We start from the raw sequence: 22464 nt of genomic DNA on the forward strand, positions 1-22464 counted from the left end.
GGTCTCTTGGGGCGGTGACTCCTCCTCGGTGATTGGACGCTAGGGTCCAACACCCTGAGACTTGGGAGGCTCTCCCGCCTGAGCCCCTCTCCTGGGACAGGGATCGGAACCAGGTATTTTTTTTACACAAAAACCACATGTTCCATCTGCCTAAGGGCAACCTCTATGCACACCACTGGCTTCAATTGATGAGTTTCCCCATTCCAAGGAATTGACCATTGGGCTCCTGGAAATCTTCTGGTGTTCCTAGAAACGGGGAACAGTCCCCAGCCATGGCCTTCATGGCTACGGTTGAGCCCTTTGCTGACATTCATCTCTGGATTGCTTCCCTTAGCTGAAATCGTGTTTGAACGACCGGGGGTCAGTCCTCCCATGACTAGGGGCCCAGGGTCCCTCGGATTTTTCCTTCTCTTTTGTTTCTTTTTCTTTTCTTTTCCTTTGGACCACTTGTCAGTGGTCCCCGCTGTGAGAGACCGCTCAGTCTCTAGCCTCTCTGGCTTCCCAGTCACCTGGACTGGAGCCAGTTAGGCTTTAACACCCTGCCTGTAGACAGAGGATGCTCATCTACAAACCCTGCAGTGTCCGCCGCCGTCATACTCCCCCATAAGCCTTCTGGTGCCACTATTTTCACAGTTTCAGCTATGGGTAGCAAGCCATCCAAGACCATCAATCCAGCCTCCCCCTTGGGATGCCTTTTAGAGGCCCTAAAACCCCAGGCCTTAATGCCCTACTTAGAGATTCTCACACTTGTTCATCTTTGTTTAAAAAAAATGGTCTCCTTACAATTTAGGTATCAATTTAAAGTGGCAGCCTAATGCTACTGTAGAATAACTGGACCAAAGGTAGCATTAGGCAGTGCACAGGCAAATGGAAGGAGTTTCCTCATATCCAAGTCTTTTACTATCTAAGCTCTAAATCCCAGTCTTATAATTTCACCTTTCATGATATCTATATGATCCTATCTAATAACCTACTTCCTGAAGAGCACAGGCGAGTTTGGGAACAGGCCAGACTACATGCAGACAAGGTTCACCAAAAACATGCATTGTCCAGTCCCCCACCTCCTGGGGCAGAGGTGGGTCCAAAGTGGGAACCACACTGGGATTATAACACCCCAAGTAGAATTTTAGCTAGTGACCAGTTTTTGACTTGCCTTCTGGAAGGTCTCCATAAGGCTGCCCTCAAGCCAGTAAACTATAATAAGCTCTCAGAGCTCATTCAAGATACAAAGGAAAATCCTTCTGCATTTTTGGAACACCTCACCAAAGCCCTGTTACAATATACTAACTTAGATCCAGAAACCACGGAAGGCAGACAGTTACTCAACTCATTTTTTTTTTCTCAGTGCTACCCTGACATTAAGGCTAAACTTAGATATTTGGATAAAAGAACCTTGACCCTGCAGGCAGAAGTCGTAACAGTTGGCTTTTAAGGTGTACCATGCAAGAAATTATAAGGCCTGCAATCATCACTGTCATGTGCTAGCCATGACCCTCCGACCCAATCTGTGCTATCCATGCTGCTCCCTTGTCCCTGGGGCTCAAGAACCATCAGGCCCATGTTTCAAATGTAGCAGAACTGGTCACTGGGCCGGAGCATGTCCTAATCCTCATCTTAGTCCTGCAAGACCTTGTGTAAGATGCCGCAGGGAAAGACACTGGGCAGTCGATTGTCCTCATGCACATCATGGCATGGAGACATCAAATCCAGAAAATTCCCAAGTTGACCTAGGTCTAGCTATGGACGAGTGAGGCTGCCTGGGCTCCTTTGACCCAATCACAACTGTCATCTGTAACAGGGAGCCACGGGCAAACATCACGCTATCAGGATGGCCCATGTCCTTTCTCTTGGACACCAGAGTGACATACTCAGTACTGAGGGAATTCTGGGATCTACCGCTCCTTCTAGTTTCCCTATTATTGGGGTAGGGAGACAGCCTATCTACCTCAGCAAACCCCACCACTTAACTGTGTTTTTAGGGGTATTTATCTCACTCATTCATTTTTAGTCATGCCAGCTTTCCCAGTACTTCTTATGGGAAGACATTTTTTAGCAAAAGTAGAAGCTTCCTTTTCATTTGCTCCATCCATTCACCTTACCCCAGACTCGCCAACAGCTCCCCTCCTCCTCCTTCTAGGCTCCCAACCTCCCAACTCCAATGTGTCTTTTCCTCTACCAGCCTCTCAGGTGAACCCCCAAGTCTGGGACACCCAAAACCCCTCCGTTGCTAAACACCATTTCCCCATCATTATCTAATTACAAGATCCTACTAAGTACATTACCCAAGCTCAGTACCCCCCCCTCTCTCCAGAGCCTTAGGGGACTTAAGCCTATTATCTCTGACCTTTTAAGAAAAAAGCTACTTTGCCCCACCTCTTCTCCCTCTAACAGCCCTATACTTGCTGTTAAAAAACCTAATGAGCCTGGTTCAAGACCTCCAGCTCATTTATTCCGCAGTGGTCCCTCTTCATCCCGTAGTGCCTAATCCTTATATACTTCTTTCCACTATCCCCCCAGGAACCTCCAACTTCTCAGTTCTAGATCTTTTTTTAAAAAAATCATTTATTTAATCTTATTTTACGTGCACTGGTGTGAAGGTATCATATCAGATCCCCTGAAACTGGAGTTACAGAGAGATGCAAGCTGCCATGTGGGTGCTAGGAATCGAACCCTGGTCTTCTCAAAGAGCAGCCAGTGATCTTAACCACTAAAGCCATCTCTCCAGCCCCCTCAGTTCGAAATCTTAAGGATGATGTTTTTCCAATCTCAAGATATATTTGCCTTCACCGAGCTGACCAAGCAGCTAGAACAGCAGCATTCTGGAGCCCAAACCTACCTCAGTCACCTCAGGGGGTTCATACAGTACAGCACACATTCTCACAGACACCCCAAACACTTGGCAAATTCTGTCCTATCTACATCAGCTCTTTCATCCTAATAGCAAAGCTCTGTTTCATTTTGTCAAGACTCACCTCCAACGCACCCATGAAGACTTACAGTTCTTAAAAGCTATCACTGCCTCTTGTAAAATCTGTCAAAAGTCAGATAGATCCCAAGACCAAATATCGTAGCTTCCCTTTTCCCACCCACCAGGCCAGGGGCTCCCTTCCAGGAACTGACTGGCAGCTGGATTTTACTCAAATGCCCATGGTCAGATGAGTTAACTATCTCCTGGTTTTGGTGGACACCATGTCTGGGTGGATTGAAGCATTTCCCACCACTAACAAGAGGGCCCAGACGGTTTCCAATGTTCTTCTCTGAGAAATCTGCCCCTGAGTTTGGAATCCCAACCTCTCTTCCGTCGGATAATGGCTCAGAATTTACCTCCCAGATCTCTCAAATTTTATCTAAGGCTTTTAACATTCCCTGGCATGTTCATATCCCATACCATCCTCAGTCTTCAGGGAAGGTAGAATGAACTAACCATTCCTTTAAAAATGTTCTTGTCAAGATGTCACAGGAACTTCACCTCGACTGGGTAAAACTTTTGCCTCTGGTCCTTCTTAGGCTTAGGACTCTCCCCCAAAAGTCCCCTTTGAACTTGCCCTTTGAACTCATGTGTGGGCGTCCGGGTTTTAACTCCCAGCCTCTCACCCCAAACCTCTCCCCTTCCTGATCACCTGCTTACTCTGCTGTTATCCCATCTTCACTCCCTATTATGGGATTTTACCGACTACTGGTTACCGCAACCGTGTGCCAATTCATGCCCATTGCCAATTAAAATAGGAGATCAGGTACTATTCTCTCCCCCAGACCAACGCCCCTCATCCCTTTCCCCTAAATGGCAGGGCCCCTTTAAAGTAATTCTTGTAACTCCCACAGCTCGAGGGACTCTCTCATTGGATTCACCTGTCTCACCCTTAATTGTTTACTCATCCAGCTCAAGATACCCCTAGTATACGGTAATTCAAACAGGGCCCTGCTCCCTGTTCTCTTAAGTTCCAGACAAATAAAAATTTCATCACCATTCTCAACTCTCCTGTGCCAAAAACTTCATATACTCTCCCTCTTCCTCCTATCTGCTTTACCAACTTCTCTATATCTCCACAATGTCATACTCAAATTTCCAGATTAACCACCCAGCTGTTATTACAGGGACCATCATTAAACAAAGAGCTAGAGGTACAAGGATTGCCAAGAGCCCAGGTGGTAAGAAATAATGAGCTTGGGGACATTTACAGCCCCAGACTCCAAAAACTCACAAAACAGACTTTAACATAACAGATTTATCACTGACTGCAGCAGTGTCTTCTGGATGTTAAGGTAATACCATGATGCTAAAGAGAAGTGCCTTAAGATTTGCTTCAGGTAAAACATCAAGGGGTCTAATAATTCCCCCTTCTTTTCCTCCCTCTTCCCCACCGTCTTCCATTCCAACACTTATCATCATAATCATAAGCTTTTAATATGTCTAAAATTTATTTCTTTTTTTCATAAGCTCCAGGGAGCCAATTGGACCTATCTAAATGGACCAGACTCACCCAGAATAAGTATCATTTAATTCTTCCCTCATTATTCCTGGTCTTGGGAACCCCTGGGAAATTCCCTCCTCCACCCCCGTCTAAAACACACACAAACAAAACAAAACACTCTATCTACCATCTTGGGACTCTTCTCCCTTAATCACCAGGATCTAAATTTTCTTTCAGGCATAATTTTCTGCCTTTCCAGCATCTTGTGAGGTCTAAGCTGCCAGGCAGCCAGTTCCACAGAACCCGGAAAAAAAACACAAAAGTAAATCAGCCATCCCAGGACGTGGTCAAGCATCTCAGCTCCCCGATGCCCACAAAATCAGCAAAAAGCAGTCTCAAGAGACCTGACGATGCCCACAAAATCAGCAGGAAACAGTCACAAGAGACCTTATGATGCCCCATTCCCATCCATTAAAAACCCAAACTCTCCAAATTTTTTGCCCCATTTCCACCCATTAAAGACCCCAAACTCCCAAATTTTATAATAAACAAAAGGGCAGAATGTAATGATTCAGCCAACATGGCTGACACTTCCAGGTTCCAGGGCCATGCATGTGCAGACAAGCCCTCAGAAGTGCCTAGTGGCCCCGGGAATCTTAAAAGACCCCACATGACCCACGTGTAGCATGGTTGCATCATCTATGTATGACACAGCTGCATGAGTCCTTGTGAACATGCGTGAACTCCATCATCTGCGTATGATGTAGTCATGTCAACCCCCTGTGCGCATGTGCTAGGCAGCTTTTAAAAGCTGGACATGCCATCTCCCTCCCTATCTCCCTATTTCCCTCCCTCCCTCCCTCTCTCTCTCTCTCTGCACACCAACCTTTATAAGGCCTGCACCCACCCCCATAAACCCCTAAGCGGTTTTGTTGTGTATTCCGTGTTTTACTAGGGATGTAGCTCAGTGGTAGAGTTCTTGCCTAGTGTCAAAGATGCCCTAGACTCAATCCTCAATAACACACAAAGATATGGACACACAGAAAGTTCTTTAGAGGGTCTCCAATTCCTATCCACCTGTTATCTATGCATCTATCACTGCCCTGGACTGTTTATGAAGACATTAAGGGTAATCTCAGCACTTGGGAAGTCAAACCAGGCCTTTTCAAGGCCATCTTTAGGCTTGCGACCATAGTGGCTTCTAGGCTGGCAAGGCTACGAAGTGAGACCCTGACTTTAAAACGGGGGTGGGGGTGGGGGGGGGACAGGAGACATGGCTTGGTGGTTAAGAGAACTGGCTGTTCTTCCAGAGGACTGAGGTTCAATTCCTAGCACTCACACAGTGGATTATAACTGTAACTCCGGCTCCAGGGTATCTGGTGCCCTCTTCTGGCTACAAACTCTCTTCTCTGAAAGGATTTGGTATTTGGCTTTCACAGCACTTTCCTGTGGATTCCTTTACCTTAGTAGTCATTTGTTCCTGCTGTTCTTTTCTAGCCTTCTCTAAAGGCTGATGTGCCAAAGCTTGGTTTTTCACACTATTTCTCTTATTCTTCAGATGAACTCATCTTGACATGTAATTTAAATTCAGCTACTACTCATGCTTTAATCTCTAGAGTTCCCCAACTTCAACCATCTAACTGCTTTCCAGATATCTCAACTGAGAGGTGCAAGCCACATTAAATTTAACATTTATAAAAGTGACCTCCTTTGTGCCCTCATTTGTTTCTGCCCCTACCAACACTCCAAACTTTCCAAAGACCACACATGGCATCTCTGGCAGTTTTTCAGTCCAAAATTTTTGGAATTCATCTTAATTTCATACACAAAATCTACACCCATTGGATAAAAAAGAGAGGAAGGAAGGAAGGAGGGAGGGAGGGATGGATGGAGGGAGGGAGGGAGGGAAGGAAGGAAGGAAGGAAGGAAGGAAAATTAAGAATCCTGGGTGCTCTTCCTGAGGACCTGTGTTTGATTCCCAGCACCCACGTGGCAGCTCACATTAGTCTGTGGCTCCAGTTCTGGGGCACCTGGTACCCTCTTCTGGCCTTCTAGGGTACCAGGCAAGCACATGGTACACAGATACACATGTAGATAGGTATAACATTTGTATATATAAAATAAATACAGATTGAAAAAAATCATTTGCCCTATCTTAAAAGCATACTACTTTTATCACTTCCACAAAGCCACCGTCAGCACTTTCTGCCTGGATTTTTATGACATCTTTGTAACAGATCTCTCTGCTTTAATCCCTCCTTGGAGAAATTCTCCACTTGTAAGCCAAAGGACCTTTTAAAATTGAGGTCAGATTGTGTTACTGCTCTTCAGAAACTCTCCAGCATCTCTTGCTTTCTGACTGGATTGCTCTTTCCATTGGGCAACAACATCCTAGCAAACCTCTAACTGTTAAGATCTCAATTTAGGTTGTGGGTTATTTTGGTTTCTTGACATCCCACACAAAGGAGCAGTTCTCATCTCATATTTCACTCAGACTTTACCTAGTCTCGTTTCTTTATGGACTTAAAAATGTTCTGACATATCATTTTAAACCAGATATGGTAATGCACACTATAATCTTAGCACCCGGGAGGCTGAGACAAGAGGATTCCCATGAATTGAGGCTAGTCTGGGCTACACAGTAAGTACCAAGGCAGCCAGAGTCACATGTCACAAAAAACAAATAATAAAAAAAGACCAGACATTTATGTATTTATTACAAATGTCTGCCTTATTAGAATAAGAGTCCCATGGGGAAAAGCATACTTTTTTCTTCTAAACTCCCAATGCCTATAATGGATAGCAAAGAAAAAGGGTTGTACAAATATTACTGAATGTCTGAAAGAATGTTCCCCTTTCCTTGCTGTTGTTAAACACCTTATTGCCTTCCTGATGTCCCCCACCCCTTTCAGATCTGTCATCACTCTAGGCAATGCTTAGTTACTGGGGTTTTTAAGCAACTTTGAAATCCTCACAGACTCTAAATATTAGGTATCTGCTAACAAGAACTTAATATCAACTACTATATTTGACAAAGTCTATAGTGATCTGTAGACTAGGAAGGAGTCAATTATATACATGGACTAGGCCACCTGAAACTGGAGTTACAAATAGTTGTGAGGTACCATGTGGGTGCTAGGAATCAAACCCCAGTCCTCTGCAAAAGTAAGAAGTACTACCAACCACAGAGCTAATCCCAGTCCTGTTTGGAGGACTTTGGGGGGAGGAGGGGCGGCAATACCAGAGGTCGATTCCAAGGCTTTGTGCATGCAAAATATTCCAACACCGAGCTCATACCTATCTCTTTCCTTATTTGCTGTTTTTTGAAACAGGCTCTCATTACATTGAGCAAGCTGGCTTCAAACTCATAGCAATCCTCCCTCTGAAATATGAACCGCCATTCCCTAGTAGCACCTTCTACACATGCGCACTTGGCAAACACTTGACTGCTGAGCTACATCTACAGCCCTTTGAGGTGTAAAGCTTCCTAGCACATGCACTCCCTAGGGTGAAGGTAGGAGTTCACAGGGTCTCACTATCTAGTCAGGCTGGCCTCCAGATTCTTGATGCTCAGCCTCCTTGGTGATGTGGGAGTCCCTTCTGTATGCTGTGGATGTTTTCTTAACATTGGTTAATAAAGAAGCTACTTTGGGTCTATGTCAGTGCAGAATAAAGCCAGGCAGAAAATATGAACAGATACAGAGAGAAAGTAGGTGGAGTCCAAAAGATATCATGTAGCTGCCGAAGGAGACAGATGTCTTGAACCTTACCAGTAAACCACGAGCCTCATGGTAAAATATAAATAGAAATGTATTAATTTAAGATGGAGGTTAGCTAGAAATATACATAATCTATTGGCCAAATAGTGTTGTAATTAATATGATTTTTGTGTGATTATTCCAGTCAGGGCAGTCTCCACTTACACCTTAGTATTAGAAGGAATTACGTGTAATAAACCAAACCCACTCATCCTGATTTTGGTTAAAACTCTTGAAGTCCCCTATACCTTTTATGTTCTCAGCTACTTGGAGAGCATAACCTTCCCTGTAGACTGCTGGTGTAAATTGACATGGTGAAAATTCAGTTAAAAGTCTAATATTACTAACCCATGAGACTAAACAAACTGTCAGTGTTGAAGGAGAGAGGGCCTGCTTTAGGTCCTGGCCGCCTGGCTAGCTTACACCCAAAATAATCACAGAAACTGTACTTATTTAAACACTGCCTGACCCATTATCTCTAGCCTCTTATTGGCTAACTCTCACATCTTGATTTAACCCATTTCTGTTAATCTGTGTATCACCACAAAGTCATGGCTTCCTGGGAAAGATTCAGCATGTCTGATTCTGGCAGCTCCATGGAGGTTCTGACTCTGCTTTCTTCCTCCCAGAATTCAGTTCTGTCTTCTCTACCTACCTAAGTTCTGCCCTATCAGGGCGAGCAGTTTCTTTATTGATTAATCTGTGAAAGAAACACATAAACAGAAGGACCTCCTACACCATTTCCCCTTTTCAGTTTAAAAAGGAAAGACTTTAACTTTAACATAGTAAAATTACATATAATAAAACAGTTATCAAGCAAGAATTAGTTACAATATTTATATCTATTTTATCTTTTTATCATAACAAAGGAAAACTATATCTATCTATACTCCAACTCCATCAAAGACTCCAGAAGGATATAATATTACCTAAATAAACGAGAAGTAAGCAACTTCCAAAACTCTAGAAATGACAAAGACATCTCGCTGCCTGTATAGTCACCCAAAGTTCTTTTCTACCGTTGGAGCATCCATCTTCACCCTACAGGCCAATAGATTCCAGCAGACTTTTCCATGAAGCAGGAAATTTCAAAGACAGTTCAGTCACTTTCTTCTGTATCCTGCAGAATGTCTCGCAGACTCTTTCATGAAGCAGGAACCCCGAAGGATCATCTCACCTTTAGGCAAGTTCAGCAGTCATCTCTCTGTGGGTACTGCATGTCCAGTGAACGAGTCCAGGCAAGAGCAGTTTCTTGCCCAAATGGTTAGCAAACTCCATAAGGAGCCTCTTCAATGCCCATTTTCCTCTTGAAGTAGCTGGTGCTCCCAGGAGTAGATGTGTCTCATTGTCATGAAAAGTCCTAAGTTATTAAAACATTTTAAATGCCATATTCTGTAGTCTTTGAAAGATATGAAGAATGCCTATCTAACTGAAATATATCTCTACATATCTAGAAAATCTAACTAGCATGACTACAAGCTTGACTATTAACTATTAACAACCTATATTTCCTAATTATACATTACATTTTTAAATGAACTACACAATCACAATACCTTAATCAAGAGCAGAAATATACATAACAAGGTTGACCTTAAATTTATATCAATAAAGCAAAATCCATAATAATGCAAATTATTCATATCTATATCATGTGGGGGCTGGCAAGATTGCAAAGCTGATAAAGAAAGGTGCTTGCTACCAAAACTGACCATCTGAATCCAATCCCTGGGACACACACAGTAGAAAGAGAACCAACTCTTACAAGCAGTACGATGGCCTGTACACATATCTGTAGCACAAGTACACACACACACACACACACACACACACACACACACACACACAGTGGGAGCAGGAGGATAAATTCAATTAACCCAGGATTCTAGCTCTTGTGTGATGACTAATCTTAGTGACCTACTCGATATACCTAGGAAGAGAGAACCTCAATTTGAGGAATTGCCTCCATTAGACTGGCCTCTGGATATGTCTAAGGGACATTTTTCTTCTTCTTTCTTGTTTTATTTTATATTTTTGTTTTGTTTTGGTTTGGTTTTTTTGGAGACAGGGTTTCTCTGTGTGGCACTAGCTGTCCAGAAACTTGCTTTGTAGACCAGGCTGGCTTCAAACTCACTGAGATCTGCCTGCCTCTGCCTCCTGATTGCTGGGGAAAAGGCTTGTGCCACCACTGCACGGCTGGGACATTTTCTGATTACTAAATAATATAAGTAGGCCATCCCCAAGCAGGTGCACCCGGGCTGTATAAGAAAAGTAGACAAACTCAAGTCTGGGAGAAAGCCAGCATTTCTCCATAAAGCACCTGCCTGGCTTCCCTCACTGATGGGCTGTGAATTGGAAGTTTAAGCCAAATAAACCCTTCACTGCCTTTTTTGGTTGCTATGGTCATGGTGTTTTATCACAGCAGCCAGAGCACCTTGCCCATCTCATCTCAGGCTATTCTGTCCTCTGGTGTGTAACTGTCTCACTACACTCTAGCCACAACGGTCTCTTTGTTACTGATTCTAAATCAAATTTATTCCTGAGGCCTTTCCTTGATTTTCTGCCCTAGAACACGTCATACCTGATGCTTCCAATTTCAAAGAGAACAAACAGAAGGAGTCATAGAAAAAGCAAAACGCAAACTTCCTAAAGAGGATCAGAAGCCCAAAGGCTGAGGAGATCAGTATTCTAAAATGAAGAGGCTCAGCCTCAGGCCAAAGTTAAAAGACTATTCTGACTATGAGGCAGCTTCCAGAAGGAACTAAAAGCATGCCATATCTAGGTTCAATAATAGAATTTCAATATCTTAGCAGGGCGGGTAGTGATGCATGCCTTTAGTCCCAGGCAGAGTTCAAGGCCAGTCTGGTCTACTGAGCAAGTACCAGGACAGTCTAGGCCAGACTGAGAAACCCTGCCTCAAAATAAATAAATAAATAAGTAAAATCCTGTATCTTGATATGTCGTGTAAAATAGATAAGAATAAAATAAAAGGCTGAAGATGGTTTAGTTAGTACTTGCCTAGTATTCCCACAGTCCTGAGTTAAAACTCTAGCACCCCATTCCCCCGCCCCAAAATACCAGAACAAAATATTCTAAAAAGATGCATCCAAGATTTCTCAAATTTTTCTACAAAGTGAATCCTAAAAAAAAAATACTAAATATTCTCTTCTGTAAGAGATCATAGGGCAACATAAAAAACACACAAACCCTGATGCAAAATTTTGTAGAAATGTATTATTTTATATTTTTAGAAATAGGTTTTCATAATGTAGCCCTAGCTAGCCTTTAATTCAGAGCCTCCTGAGTGCTGGAATTAAAGATATATTTAAAAAATTAAAGACAAAGTCTGATTTTTTTTTCATTTTGTGTACATGTGTTGCATACAGTGCTCACACCAGCCAGAAGAGGGTGAAACATTCCACGGGAACTAGAATTAGATAGTTGTGAGCTGTCATGTGAATGCTGGGAACCAAGCAAGCTCAGGTTCTCTGAAAAAGTAGCCAGAGGCCTTAACCATTAAGCTACTAGGCTGCTTGTACCTCTATGACTCCCCTGATAGGAGAAGGCAGAGTCAGGCAGACGCCAGGGGCTCAATACCCAGTCGAGACAAAATGATGGACGACAGAGCACATGCCTAGAAGAGCACAAGGCCTGGGTTCCATCCCTAACACCATCCTTAAACAAATCATAGTAAAATTCTTGCCACTTCTAAATAAATAACTGTACTGTCTTCAAAGGCATGCAATTTTTAGTAAAAACTGTGATATCTTTGGGAAATTGGTTCCAAGACCCTCTGCAGATGACAGAACCCACAGGTACTCAAGCCTCATGTGTAAAATGCCATAGTAAAGCCACGAACAATGGAAAACAGCTATAATCCAGTCCCTCAAGAAGCTGAAGCAGGAGGATATCAAGTTTGAGGCCAGACAAATTCACAGAGACCTTGCCTCAAAAGGAAGAGAGGGAAGAGTAGAGGAGAGGGAGAACAGAAGGGAGGGAGAGAGGGAGAACGGGAGGGAAGGGGAGGGGGGAAGGGAGGAAAGGAAGGAGGGAGGGAGGGAGGGAGGGAGGGAGGGAGGGAGGGAGGGAGGGAAGGGGGGAGCCTGCAATATACCATGAAGCTAGTAGGGAAAACAATGTGTATATATGCATGGCACTATTAGCAGCATCTGAAGTTTATCCATCTAAACTTGACAGGATTTCTAAGGATAATTAAAAATATCAAGAACCCAGATGATGAAAATCAGAAAATGATGCAGATACCTAGGGATTCTAAGGTTAAATTGGAGCAAAAGATTTGGACCGTATAAAGAAGGGAATATGGACTCTGAACCACACAGCAGGAGTTAGGACAGATGAGAATGAGGTAGGAAAAATGTAACTGGTGCAGAAAGAGGACTGCTGTTCACGATCCTAGAATCTGAAGGACAGAGCACACTTCCCTAGACACCTTCAAAACCTAGTGAAGGTTGAATGTACCATTCAGTTTCATGAAGTAGTGAATTAGTAGTCTGTAATCACCAAAAGCTCTTCCTCCATGGGTGTTACAGGCCACAAAAGGCCAGAAATAATTGAGAAGGCCTAGGACTGGCTAGATAACCTAACCTTAGACTAACGATGCAAAAAAAAAAAAAAAAAAAAAACCAATTTGTGGAAGGCTAGAAAGATGGGTCAGTGCTTGCTGATCAAGTATGAGGAGTTGAGTTTGAAGCCCAGGACCCATGAAAAGCCACACCTGGCAACATTCATCTGTAATCTCAGGGTAGGGGAGGCAGAGACAGTAGGATCCTAGGGCTGATGGGCCAGTGTGTCTGGCTCAGTCTATGAGAGATCTGTCTCAGAAAGAAGTTGGAGAGAACTAAGGAAGACACCCAATGTCAACTTCTGGCCTCCATGTGCACACACGAGTACACAGAAACACACACATACAGGTGTACACGCACATATGAAAAAGTTTCACCAGCTGTTGTGGTGCTGCACACCTTTAATTCCATTCAGGAGGCGAGCCTGGTCTACAGAGTGAGTTCTAGAACAGCAAAGATTATATATCTTAAAGAATGAATGAAAGAAAGAGAGGGAGGGAGGGAGGGAGGGAGGGAGGGAGAGAGAGAGAAAAGAAAGAAAGAAAGAAAAAAAGAAAGAAAGAAAGAAAGAAAGAAAGAAAGAAAGAAAGAAAGAAAGAAAGTAAGTTTGAGATTCATTCACTGGTCTGGTGGCACAGTCCTGTTATTCCATGTACTTGAGAGAATTTAAGTTCAAGGTCTGCCTGGGTTATAGACCAAGTTCTGTGCGAGCCTAGCAACTTAATGAGAACTTGTCTGGAAACATAAAATACAGAAAATGGTGGGAATATAACTCAGTGATTGAGTACTTTCTACCAGGCACAATTGAGTTCAATTTTCAGTGCCACAAAAGAGAAGGAAAGAAAAGTTTCTATGCTATTTCAAAAATTAGATGTTAGCCTGGTGCACCTGAGGATTGCCAGCCTGCTAAAAAGTAAGACTGTCAAAAAAAAAAAAAAAAAAAAAAAAAGATAAAGGTCAAAGGAAGCAGGGAACTAGGGAACTTAACAATAGGAGGAAACTAGATAGAGCCTATCAGCTTTGGAAATGAAGTCATCTTTTAGTTGAAGCAATTTACAGTTGCAAGTGACCAATGCTGCAGATGATCAACCTTCTGGGGCTGTCACTCTATTTTGAGAATCTCTACCCTGACAATTCCCTCCATGTACTAACATGCAAGTAGAACTTGAGTTGTGGTTTCAGGTCATCAGTGGTCATCACTATACCTACGAGTTTACACTTCAGGCTGCAGACTCAGCACAAGGACTCCGCCATCACTTGGGCAAGTATACTCACTCTATTTTTTTTTATTTTTTTTTTGTTTTTTATTTTTTATTTATTTATTTATTTATTTATTTTGGTTTTTCGAGACAGGGTTTCTCTGTGGCTTTGGAGCCTGTCCTGGAACTAGCTCTTGTAGACCAGGCTGGTCTCGAACTCACAGAGATCCGCCTGCCTTTGCCTCCCGAGTGCTGGGATTAAAGGCGTGCGCCACCGCCGCCCGGCAAGTATACTCACTCTAAAATCTCGGGATTTGAGTCTACCTTTCTGTCAAGATGGGCAGTGATGGCACACACCTTTAATCTCAGTACTTGGGAGCCAGAGGCAGGTGGATCCCTGTGATTTCGAGGCCATCAGCCTGGTCTACACAGTGAGTTCTCGGACAGCCAAGGCTACACAGAGAAATCCTGTCTCAAAAAACAAACAAAAAAAAACCCAAACAAACAAAAATCACAGCTAAATTCTCATCTTTCCATCATTAAATAAGTTTACTTTGAAGAACAATCATCCATTTCCTCAGAATAAATACAGAAGTTCTGTGGCTGGGATCTCAGCCATGTCTTCTAGAACCAAGGCATAATTGCATATTCCTACAATCTCAGCATTTGGAAGGCTGAGACAAGAAGATTACAGTAAATTCATGGTTAGCCTGGCTTACAGTGAGTTCCAGGCCAGCCTCAGCTATACAGAGCAAGATCCTGTTTCAATAGCTCCCACTCTCTCCCTGCCAAAAAAAAAAAAAAAAAAAAAAAAAAAAAAAAACAAAAAATAAAACAACCAACTAGAAATACCACATTCTCCCATTAAAAATTTCACAGAGAAGGGTATGGTAATCTTTGTTATCAATAGAGGTACTCACCATCCAGCAGGTCTTCCTCGTCATCCCTGTCATGCTCCTCCACTGCCACTTCCTCCTCCTCCTCCTCTTCCGCATCCTCCAGCTCCACGTCCGGGTCCAGGTCTGGATCGCTCCCTGAGGCGGATTCGTCTGACATGGCTCCCAGAAGTCCTCAGTGGGCATTACCGACTCATGGTCCACTGTAGGGGTCCTAAGAGGAGAACAAGAGGCATCAATCAAAATCACAAGGTCTCATTCATAAGTACAAATCATCCCAACGAAAAGACACTGAGGGTGAATTCCCCTGGGCTTGTTAAAGCAAGGCAAACTAACCAAATCTGAATCCGAATCTTCTCTACGAGTATACTACCTTGATACATATTTTGCTGCGTTTGCCCAGTTCAAGCACATCAAGGGGCTGCTTTGACAAGAAAGTAACAGCCACAAAATAAAAACTGAACGTCTTAGATTCCCTTGATCACTCCTTCCTTTTACTCCTTTCAGTTTCCCGAAAGCTGTCTCCTGTGCCTACACCTGCACATCTACACATACGCGTGTATTTATTTCTAATCCCAGGCACTACTCTAGCAGGAGAAAAAAGAATATAGGGAGAGTGTGAGAGCAAGGGTGTGCCAGGAGGAGCTGCTACTTTACACTGGGTGTCAAGGGAGTTCTCACTAAGCAGAGACTAAAGGATTCACAGAAACCATGCAGACACCTGGAAGAGTGAGCATCAGAGGCCAAATCCTGAACCAAAGGAACTGGGTATTCTTAGAGGATAAAGAAAGGGCCCTGTGTGGAATAGGGCAGGACACAGCCATGCAACACCACATGAAAGACATTTGACTCTCCAACTGAATCAAGATCTGGACCTAGTGAGAAGTTTACTATACTGTCACTTTACCCAAGCTTGTAGGAAGCCTCATGTGTAGGTCTCAGGGGCCGTGCCTGCTTTTAGGCTCTTCTCTACGTCTTGGCCTAGTTTCAACCACATCTTTCAAAAGCTTTGCAAAGTACCCTCAACTTCTGGAATCACACTTCTCTTCTGAATTCCATTAGCTATACTAAACACTGTGAACCTCCACTGAAGGGTTCACACAGGCTACCTCATGATGCACAGTGAACCTCCAGGCAGGCATGCAAATGGGTCTATGGGAACCATCTACATGTGGGCATTTATCTGTCCACATTCCCTGCCTCACTGCCGGTCTGCTATGGCACATATGCATACAGCAGACCTAGTTCTCTCTTCTCCACGTCCCTCTCCAGCCCGTACCAGTCTTCCATAACTTTGTCGTTAATTATAGAGGGTTTCGCTTTCCTCCTCCTCCTCCTCCACCTCCTCCTCCTCCTCCTTCTCCTCCTCCTCCCCCTCCCCCTCCTCCTCCTCGTTTTTTTTCATTTCACTTTGTTTTTTTGTTTTTGTTTTTCAAGACAGGGTTTCTCTGTGTAGTCCTGGCTGTCCTGGAACAGGATGGCTTCAAATTCACAGAGATCCATCTACCTCTGCCTCCGGAATGCTGGGATTAAAGGCATGCTCCACCACTGCCCGGCTTCTCTTCCTTTTTTGTTTAGGGTGGCTAGTGGTTTTTTTGAAACAGGGTCTCTGGTACCTCAGGCTGGCCTTCAACTGGCAATGTAGCCAAAGCTATCCTTGAACTGCAGATCCTCATCTCTTCACTTCCCAAATCCAAGGATTATAAGGATGAACTACCACAACTAGCTTTAGAGAAAATTTCTAATTAATATGCCTGTTATTCTAGGAAGTAAGATTTATAATACTAAAGTAACAATCACAATAACAAAGAATAGGCTTCTACACATCCTCAGTTAACAAACCTGCTTCAAAACCTCAGCTTAAAAAAAAAGAAAGAAAAAGAAAAGGCTAGGGTGGTAGTGCACGCCTTTAATCCCAGCACTCATGCAAAGGCAGGTGGACCTAGGCAAGTTCCAGGAAAGCCTGGAATAGAGTGACTGTCTAAATACAAAACCAAAACACCACAACCTCAGCCCTCAGTCCCTGACAGAAACAATATTCTACTACGACAAACGCTCTTAGACATGAGACACCAATCCAGACCCCACTTAGATCATTTTCAAACAGGAGACTGCCCGGCATGGTTGCATATAACTGCAATCCTGGCAGAGACAGGGGGATCACTGCAAATTTGAGTCCAGCCTGATCTACATAGCAAGTCCAGAAAAGTAAAAGTTATGTGGCAAGACCCTGTGTCACCACTGTCATCATCCTCGTCATCACCAGCAGCAGCACAGCAACAGCAAAAGAACAGAGGACACTTTAAAACAGAGCCAAGGTGGAGGAGCAGAGAGGAAAGATAGATAACAAGTATCACAGTTCAGTAGGCTAATTAAAGTTCACAATTCAGCATAGGTTTTATTTAAAAAAAAATAAATAAGTAAACAAAGGGATTTCAAAGGTTCCCAATACAAAAGAGATAATTTTTTAAAAATATTTATTTATTTGTTTATTATGTATACAGTATTCTTCCTGCAGGCCTCATTACAGATGGTTGTGAGCCACCATGTGGTTGCTGGGAATTGAACTCAGGACCTTTGGAAGAGCAGGCAATGCTCTTACCCGCTGAGCCATCTCTCCAGCCAAAAGAGATAATTTTTAAAAAATGGGAAAAGCTAACTCCCATACTTGATCATCACATATTGTATAATACATCAAGTTATCACATTGCCCATAAGTATGTACAATTATTATGTGTGGCTCTTTTAAAATTAAATATGGTACTCAGACCATCAGATGGATAAGTGAATAAAAAGTGACTGAATTCTCAGAGAATACCAAGTTTTTCTTTTATCCATTCTTCCATAGCCCACTAAATTTATGTTAGTGATAACACAATAAACATTATTCCTAGCTCTTTAGAACCACATCAACAGTGGGTTTATGTTGGCTCACATCTTTAATCCCAGCACTGGGGAGGTAGAGGCAGGCGGATCTCTGTGAGTTTGAGGCCAGCCTGGTCTACATAGTGAGTTCCAGGACAGTCTACAAAGGTACAGAGAAACCCTGTCTTGAAAAATGAAAAAAAGAACCACATCAACTACTGAAGAAGTACTATTACTGATTTTCAAAAAGGCCCAAACAGGGAACCGAGCAGTGGATCAGTTAGTAAAGATTACTTGTCTTATAAGCACGAGGACCTGAGTTTGAGTGCCAGAACCCTTGATTTTTAACAAACCAACCAAACAACAACGCCAAACATGGTGGTTCACCATATTTGTAATCTCTGTGCTGAGGAGGCCAAGACAGACAGGTCCCTGCTCTAGTCAGTCCAGCCTATTGGTGAGTTTCATTCCAGTGAGAGACATTGTCTCAAAACAAAAAGTGGATAATACTTGAGAAACAACACCCAAGGTTGATCCTCTGGCCTACACTAGTGTGCACACCCCGCGCACACACGCATGCTCTTATGGTCTTTGTTCACAGAGCAGAGCATTCTTAAAAACCCACATTGAAATACAGATACATATATGATCACTGTAGTAGCCCATGCAATTTCAAAGATGGACAGCAATGGTAGCACATGATCCTGTCTTTAAGTGAAAGAAATCTTATTACTAAACAGGAGTAATACCAGAATTCAGGAAGAAGAGACAGAAGAATTGCTAATTCAAAACCAGCTAGGATATACAACAAAATCCTGAGTTAGAAGGCGCATCCTTTTCACTGAATGACCTTATTAACTCTGGAGATTTTTGAATAATTAAACTTTCGCAAATGACCTCATAGCAATCCCATAACAAGTGCATCTGACTTCATTAAAAATATAAATACTACATATACATACATACAAATACATATGCACACAAAATGTAAATATAATCCTGAATTTAATAACTCACAAGGGAGCATGAAAACATTCAATCATAGATTGAGCAATATCCTCTGAAAACCCGTTAGTCAAAGAATTTATATAATTCAAAGATAAGAGTTTAGTACATGTAAATCTGTCCAATCGGCTGGAAATCCACTAGAGATCACTGGTTACTTCAAAACCTTTCTATAAAGAATAATGACACTGCTCACTCCCAATGTGTACTTCAAACTCTGACTAAGCTTAAATGCCTTTTGAGAGAACGTCAGTTACCTAAAAGTACACTAAGATACAATCAAGGCAGCAACAAAACTAAACTAATACACCTGACATATTTTACTTGGATACAGAATGAGACTTTTGGGCAATTTGGGACTTAAGACAACGTAAGAAAGAAGAGCAAATAACCTCATTCAAGACTCCCAGCAGTGGGGCCATGGCAGACAGCTAACTCTCTAAAGGCCCTGCAGTGAAACAGGACCTGAGGAGTTGGCACCACACGCAGCAGAAACATGGGCATGCATTTACAAAGTCAGTCAAGAATTCTGCACTCCAGTAGCCACAGCTCTGCAGGGAAGCAGCCGCATGACAGCACGGAGGTGAGTTCTCCTTTGGTTTAACCACCCTTCGTATTCCAGGCAGGAAAGAGATGGACCCAAGTCAGTTTTCAAGATCTTTTCCTAATTCAAAACAGCAGTTCCTAAAGGATGGCCAAGAGGCTCTTGAGTCTCCTTTGAATCAGCCACAAGGTCAAAATCACATAGTTTATAAAGTCACTCAAAGTATAAAACACACCAGTGCATTTTTACATGATAGAATACAAAAAATTCCTTGACCCCTTCAAATTCCATACTGTAGCTAACTTTTTTTCCCCAAACAATTTTATTTTACATTTCAATCCCAGTTCCCTCTCCCTCCCATCCTCCCGCTCCCCCTACCTTATCTCCACCTCCCCCCCCCCCCATCCACACCTCAGAGAGAGTGAAGCCTCCTATGGGGAGTCAACAAAGTCTGTCACATCACTTGAAGCAGGATCAAGGCCCTCACCCCTGTGAGCAAGGTATTCCTCCATAGGGAATGGGCTCCAAAGAGCCAGTTCATGCACTAGGGATAAATATTGGTTCTACTGACAGGGGCCCCACAAACTGCCCATGTCACACAACTGTCACCCACATTCAGTGGGCCTAGTTCAGGCTTATGCAGGTTCTCCCACTGTCTGTCTGGAGTCAGTGAGCTCCCACTTGCTCATATAAGCTGTTTCTGTGGGTTTCCCCATCACGGTCTTGGTCCCTTTGCTCATAATATCGCTCCTCCCTCTCTATGACTGGACTCCAGGAGTTCAGCACAGTGCTTAGCTGTGGATCTCTGCATCTGTTTCCATCAGATACTGGATGAAGGTTCTATGATGACAATTAAGGTAGTAATCAATCTGATTACAGGGGAAGGACAGTTTAGATTCTGAGCTGGGGTCATCCTTGTGGATTCCCTAGTGCCTGGTTTCTCGCTAACCCCATAATGGCTCCATCTTTCAAGGTATCTTTCATTGTTCCCCTTCCCTTTCATTCACCCAGTTGAACCTTCCTGATACCTCATGTTCTCCTCCCCACTCCCCTTCTTCCCCTTTCTACTCCCCTGCAAGTCCCTCCCCCCACACTGCCATTTTACTAAGGAGATTTTGTCTACTTCCCCTTCCAGGGGCAGGGGATCCATGTATGTCCCTCTTAGGGCTCTCTTTGTTTCTTGTCTTCTCTGGGGTTGTGGACTGGAGGCCGGTTATCCTATGTTTTATGTCTAATACTCACTTATGAGGGAGTACATAATAGATCCGTATCTATCCCCATGCACAAAACACAAGTCTAAATGAATCAAAGACCTCAACATAAATCCATCCACACTAAGCTCATAGAAGAGAAAGTGGGAAGTAACCATGAACGCATTGGCACAGGAGACCACTTCCTGAATAGAACACCAGTAGCACAGACACTGAGATGACAATTAATAAATGGGACCTTCTGAAACTGAGAAGCTTTTGTAAGGCAAAAGACATGGTCAATAAGACAAAACTACAGCCTTTAGAATGGGAAAAGATCATCACCAACCCCACATTGGACAGAGGGTTGATCTCCAAAATATACAAAGAACACAAAAAACTAGATATCAAAATATCAAATAATCCAATTTTAAAATGGAGTGCAGATCTAAACAGAGAATTCTCAACAGAGGAAGCTCAAATGGCTGAAAGGCACTTAAGGAACTGCTCAACATCCTTAGTCATCAGGGAAATGCAAATCAAAACAATTCTGAGATACCATCTCACACCTGTCAGAATGGCTAAGATCAAAAACACTTAAGACAACTTACACTGGAGAGGTTGTGGGGTAAAGGGAACACTTCTGCATCGCTGGTGGGACTGTAAACTTATACACCCACTGTGGAAATCAGTATTGGTGTGGGACAATGGTCTGTATTCTGTCAATTATATTTTAATAAAATACTGATTGTTCAGTAGCCAGGCAGGAAGTATAGGCGCATCAATGAGAACAGGAGAATTCTGGGAAGAAGGAAGCAGATTCTGCAGTCCTGACCTGGCCACAGAAGAAGCAAGATGTGACTGCCTCACTGAAAAAGGTACTGAGCCAGGTGGTTAACATAGACAAGAACAATGGGTTAATATACATTATAAGAGTTAATACAAAGCCTGAGTTAATGGGCCGATCAGTTTATAGTTAATGTAGACAGACCTCTGTGTGATTTCTTTGGGACCTAACGACTGTGGGAACCAGACAGGACAGAAATCCCAACAACAAGTATGGTGGTTTCTCTGAAAATTGGGAATCAATCTACCCCAAGATTCAGCAATACCACTCTAGGGCAATAACCCAAAGGATGCTCAATCATACCACAAGGACGTGCTCAACTATGTTCACAGCAGCATTATTTATAATAGCCAGAACTTGGAAACAACCTAGATGTTCCTCAATCAAAAAACAGATAAAGAAAATGTGGGACATTTACATGATGGAGTACTACTCAGTAGTAAAAAACAATGACATCTTGAAATTTGCAGGCAAATGGATAGAACTAGGAAAAAACCATACTGTAGTTAATTTTTAAGAAACCACTACTTGCAAGCTGGTGCAGCCCCTTTGGATGTCAGTGTGGCGATTTCTCAGAAAATTAGGAAACAACCTTCCACAAGACCCAGTAATACCACTTTTGGGTATACATCCAAAGGATGCTAAATCATGCCACAAGGACATGTGTTTAAACTATGCTCATAACAGCATTGTTTGTCATAGCCAGAATCTGGAAATAACCTAAATGTCCCTCGACCCAAAGAATGGATAAGGAAAATGTGGTATATTTACAAAATGGAGTACTACACGGCAGTAATAAATAATGACATCGTGAATTTTTCAGGAAAACGGACGGAGCTAGAAAACATTATTTTGAGTGAGGTAACCCAGACACAGAAAGACAATTATCACATGTACTTACTCCTAGGTGGTTTTTAAACATAAAGCAAAGAAAACCAGCCTACAAACCACAATCCCAGAGAACTTAGATAACAATGAGGACACTAAGAGAGACTTACAAAGATCTAATCTACATGGGAAATAGAAAAAGACAAGATCTCCTGAGTAAATTGGGAGCTTGGGGACCTTGTGGGAGGGTTGAAGGGGGGAGGGGAGAAGCAGGGAGGGGAGCAGAGAAAAATGTAGAGCTCAATAAAAATCAATAAAAAAAGAAACCACTACTTGT

General features: G+C 42.9%; 1 protein-coding gene across 2 annotated transcripts in view; it reads right to left on the reverse strand.

The window, feature by feature from the left end:
* The window catches only part of Rad54l2 (RAD54 like 2), a 96163-nt gene that overhangs the window by 43850 nt on the left and 29849 nt on the right, over positions 1-22464 (reverse strand). Inside the window, exon 2 of one of the 2 annotated variants that reach the window (XM_038321954.1) lies at positions 14873-15062. In XM_038321954.1, the coding sequence (XP_038177882.1) occupies positions 14873-15008 (136 nt within the window). In that variant the 5' untranslated portion in view covers positions 15009-15062. Of the gene's footprint in view, positions 1-9347; positions 9382-14872; positions 15063-22464 lie in introns of those variants that run through there. The other variant, XM_038321955.1, reaches the window with a different exon arrangement.

Source organism: Arvicola amphibius, chromosome 3, assembly GCF_903992535.2.
Source record: "Arvicola amphibius chromosome 3, mArvAmp1.2, whole genome shotgun sequence".
Lineage (NCBI taxonomy): Eukaryota > Metazoa > Chordata > Mammalia > Rodentia > Cricetidae > Arvicola > Arvicola amphibius.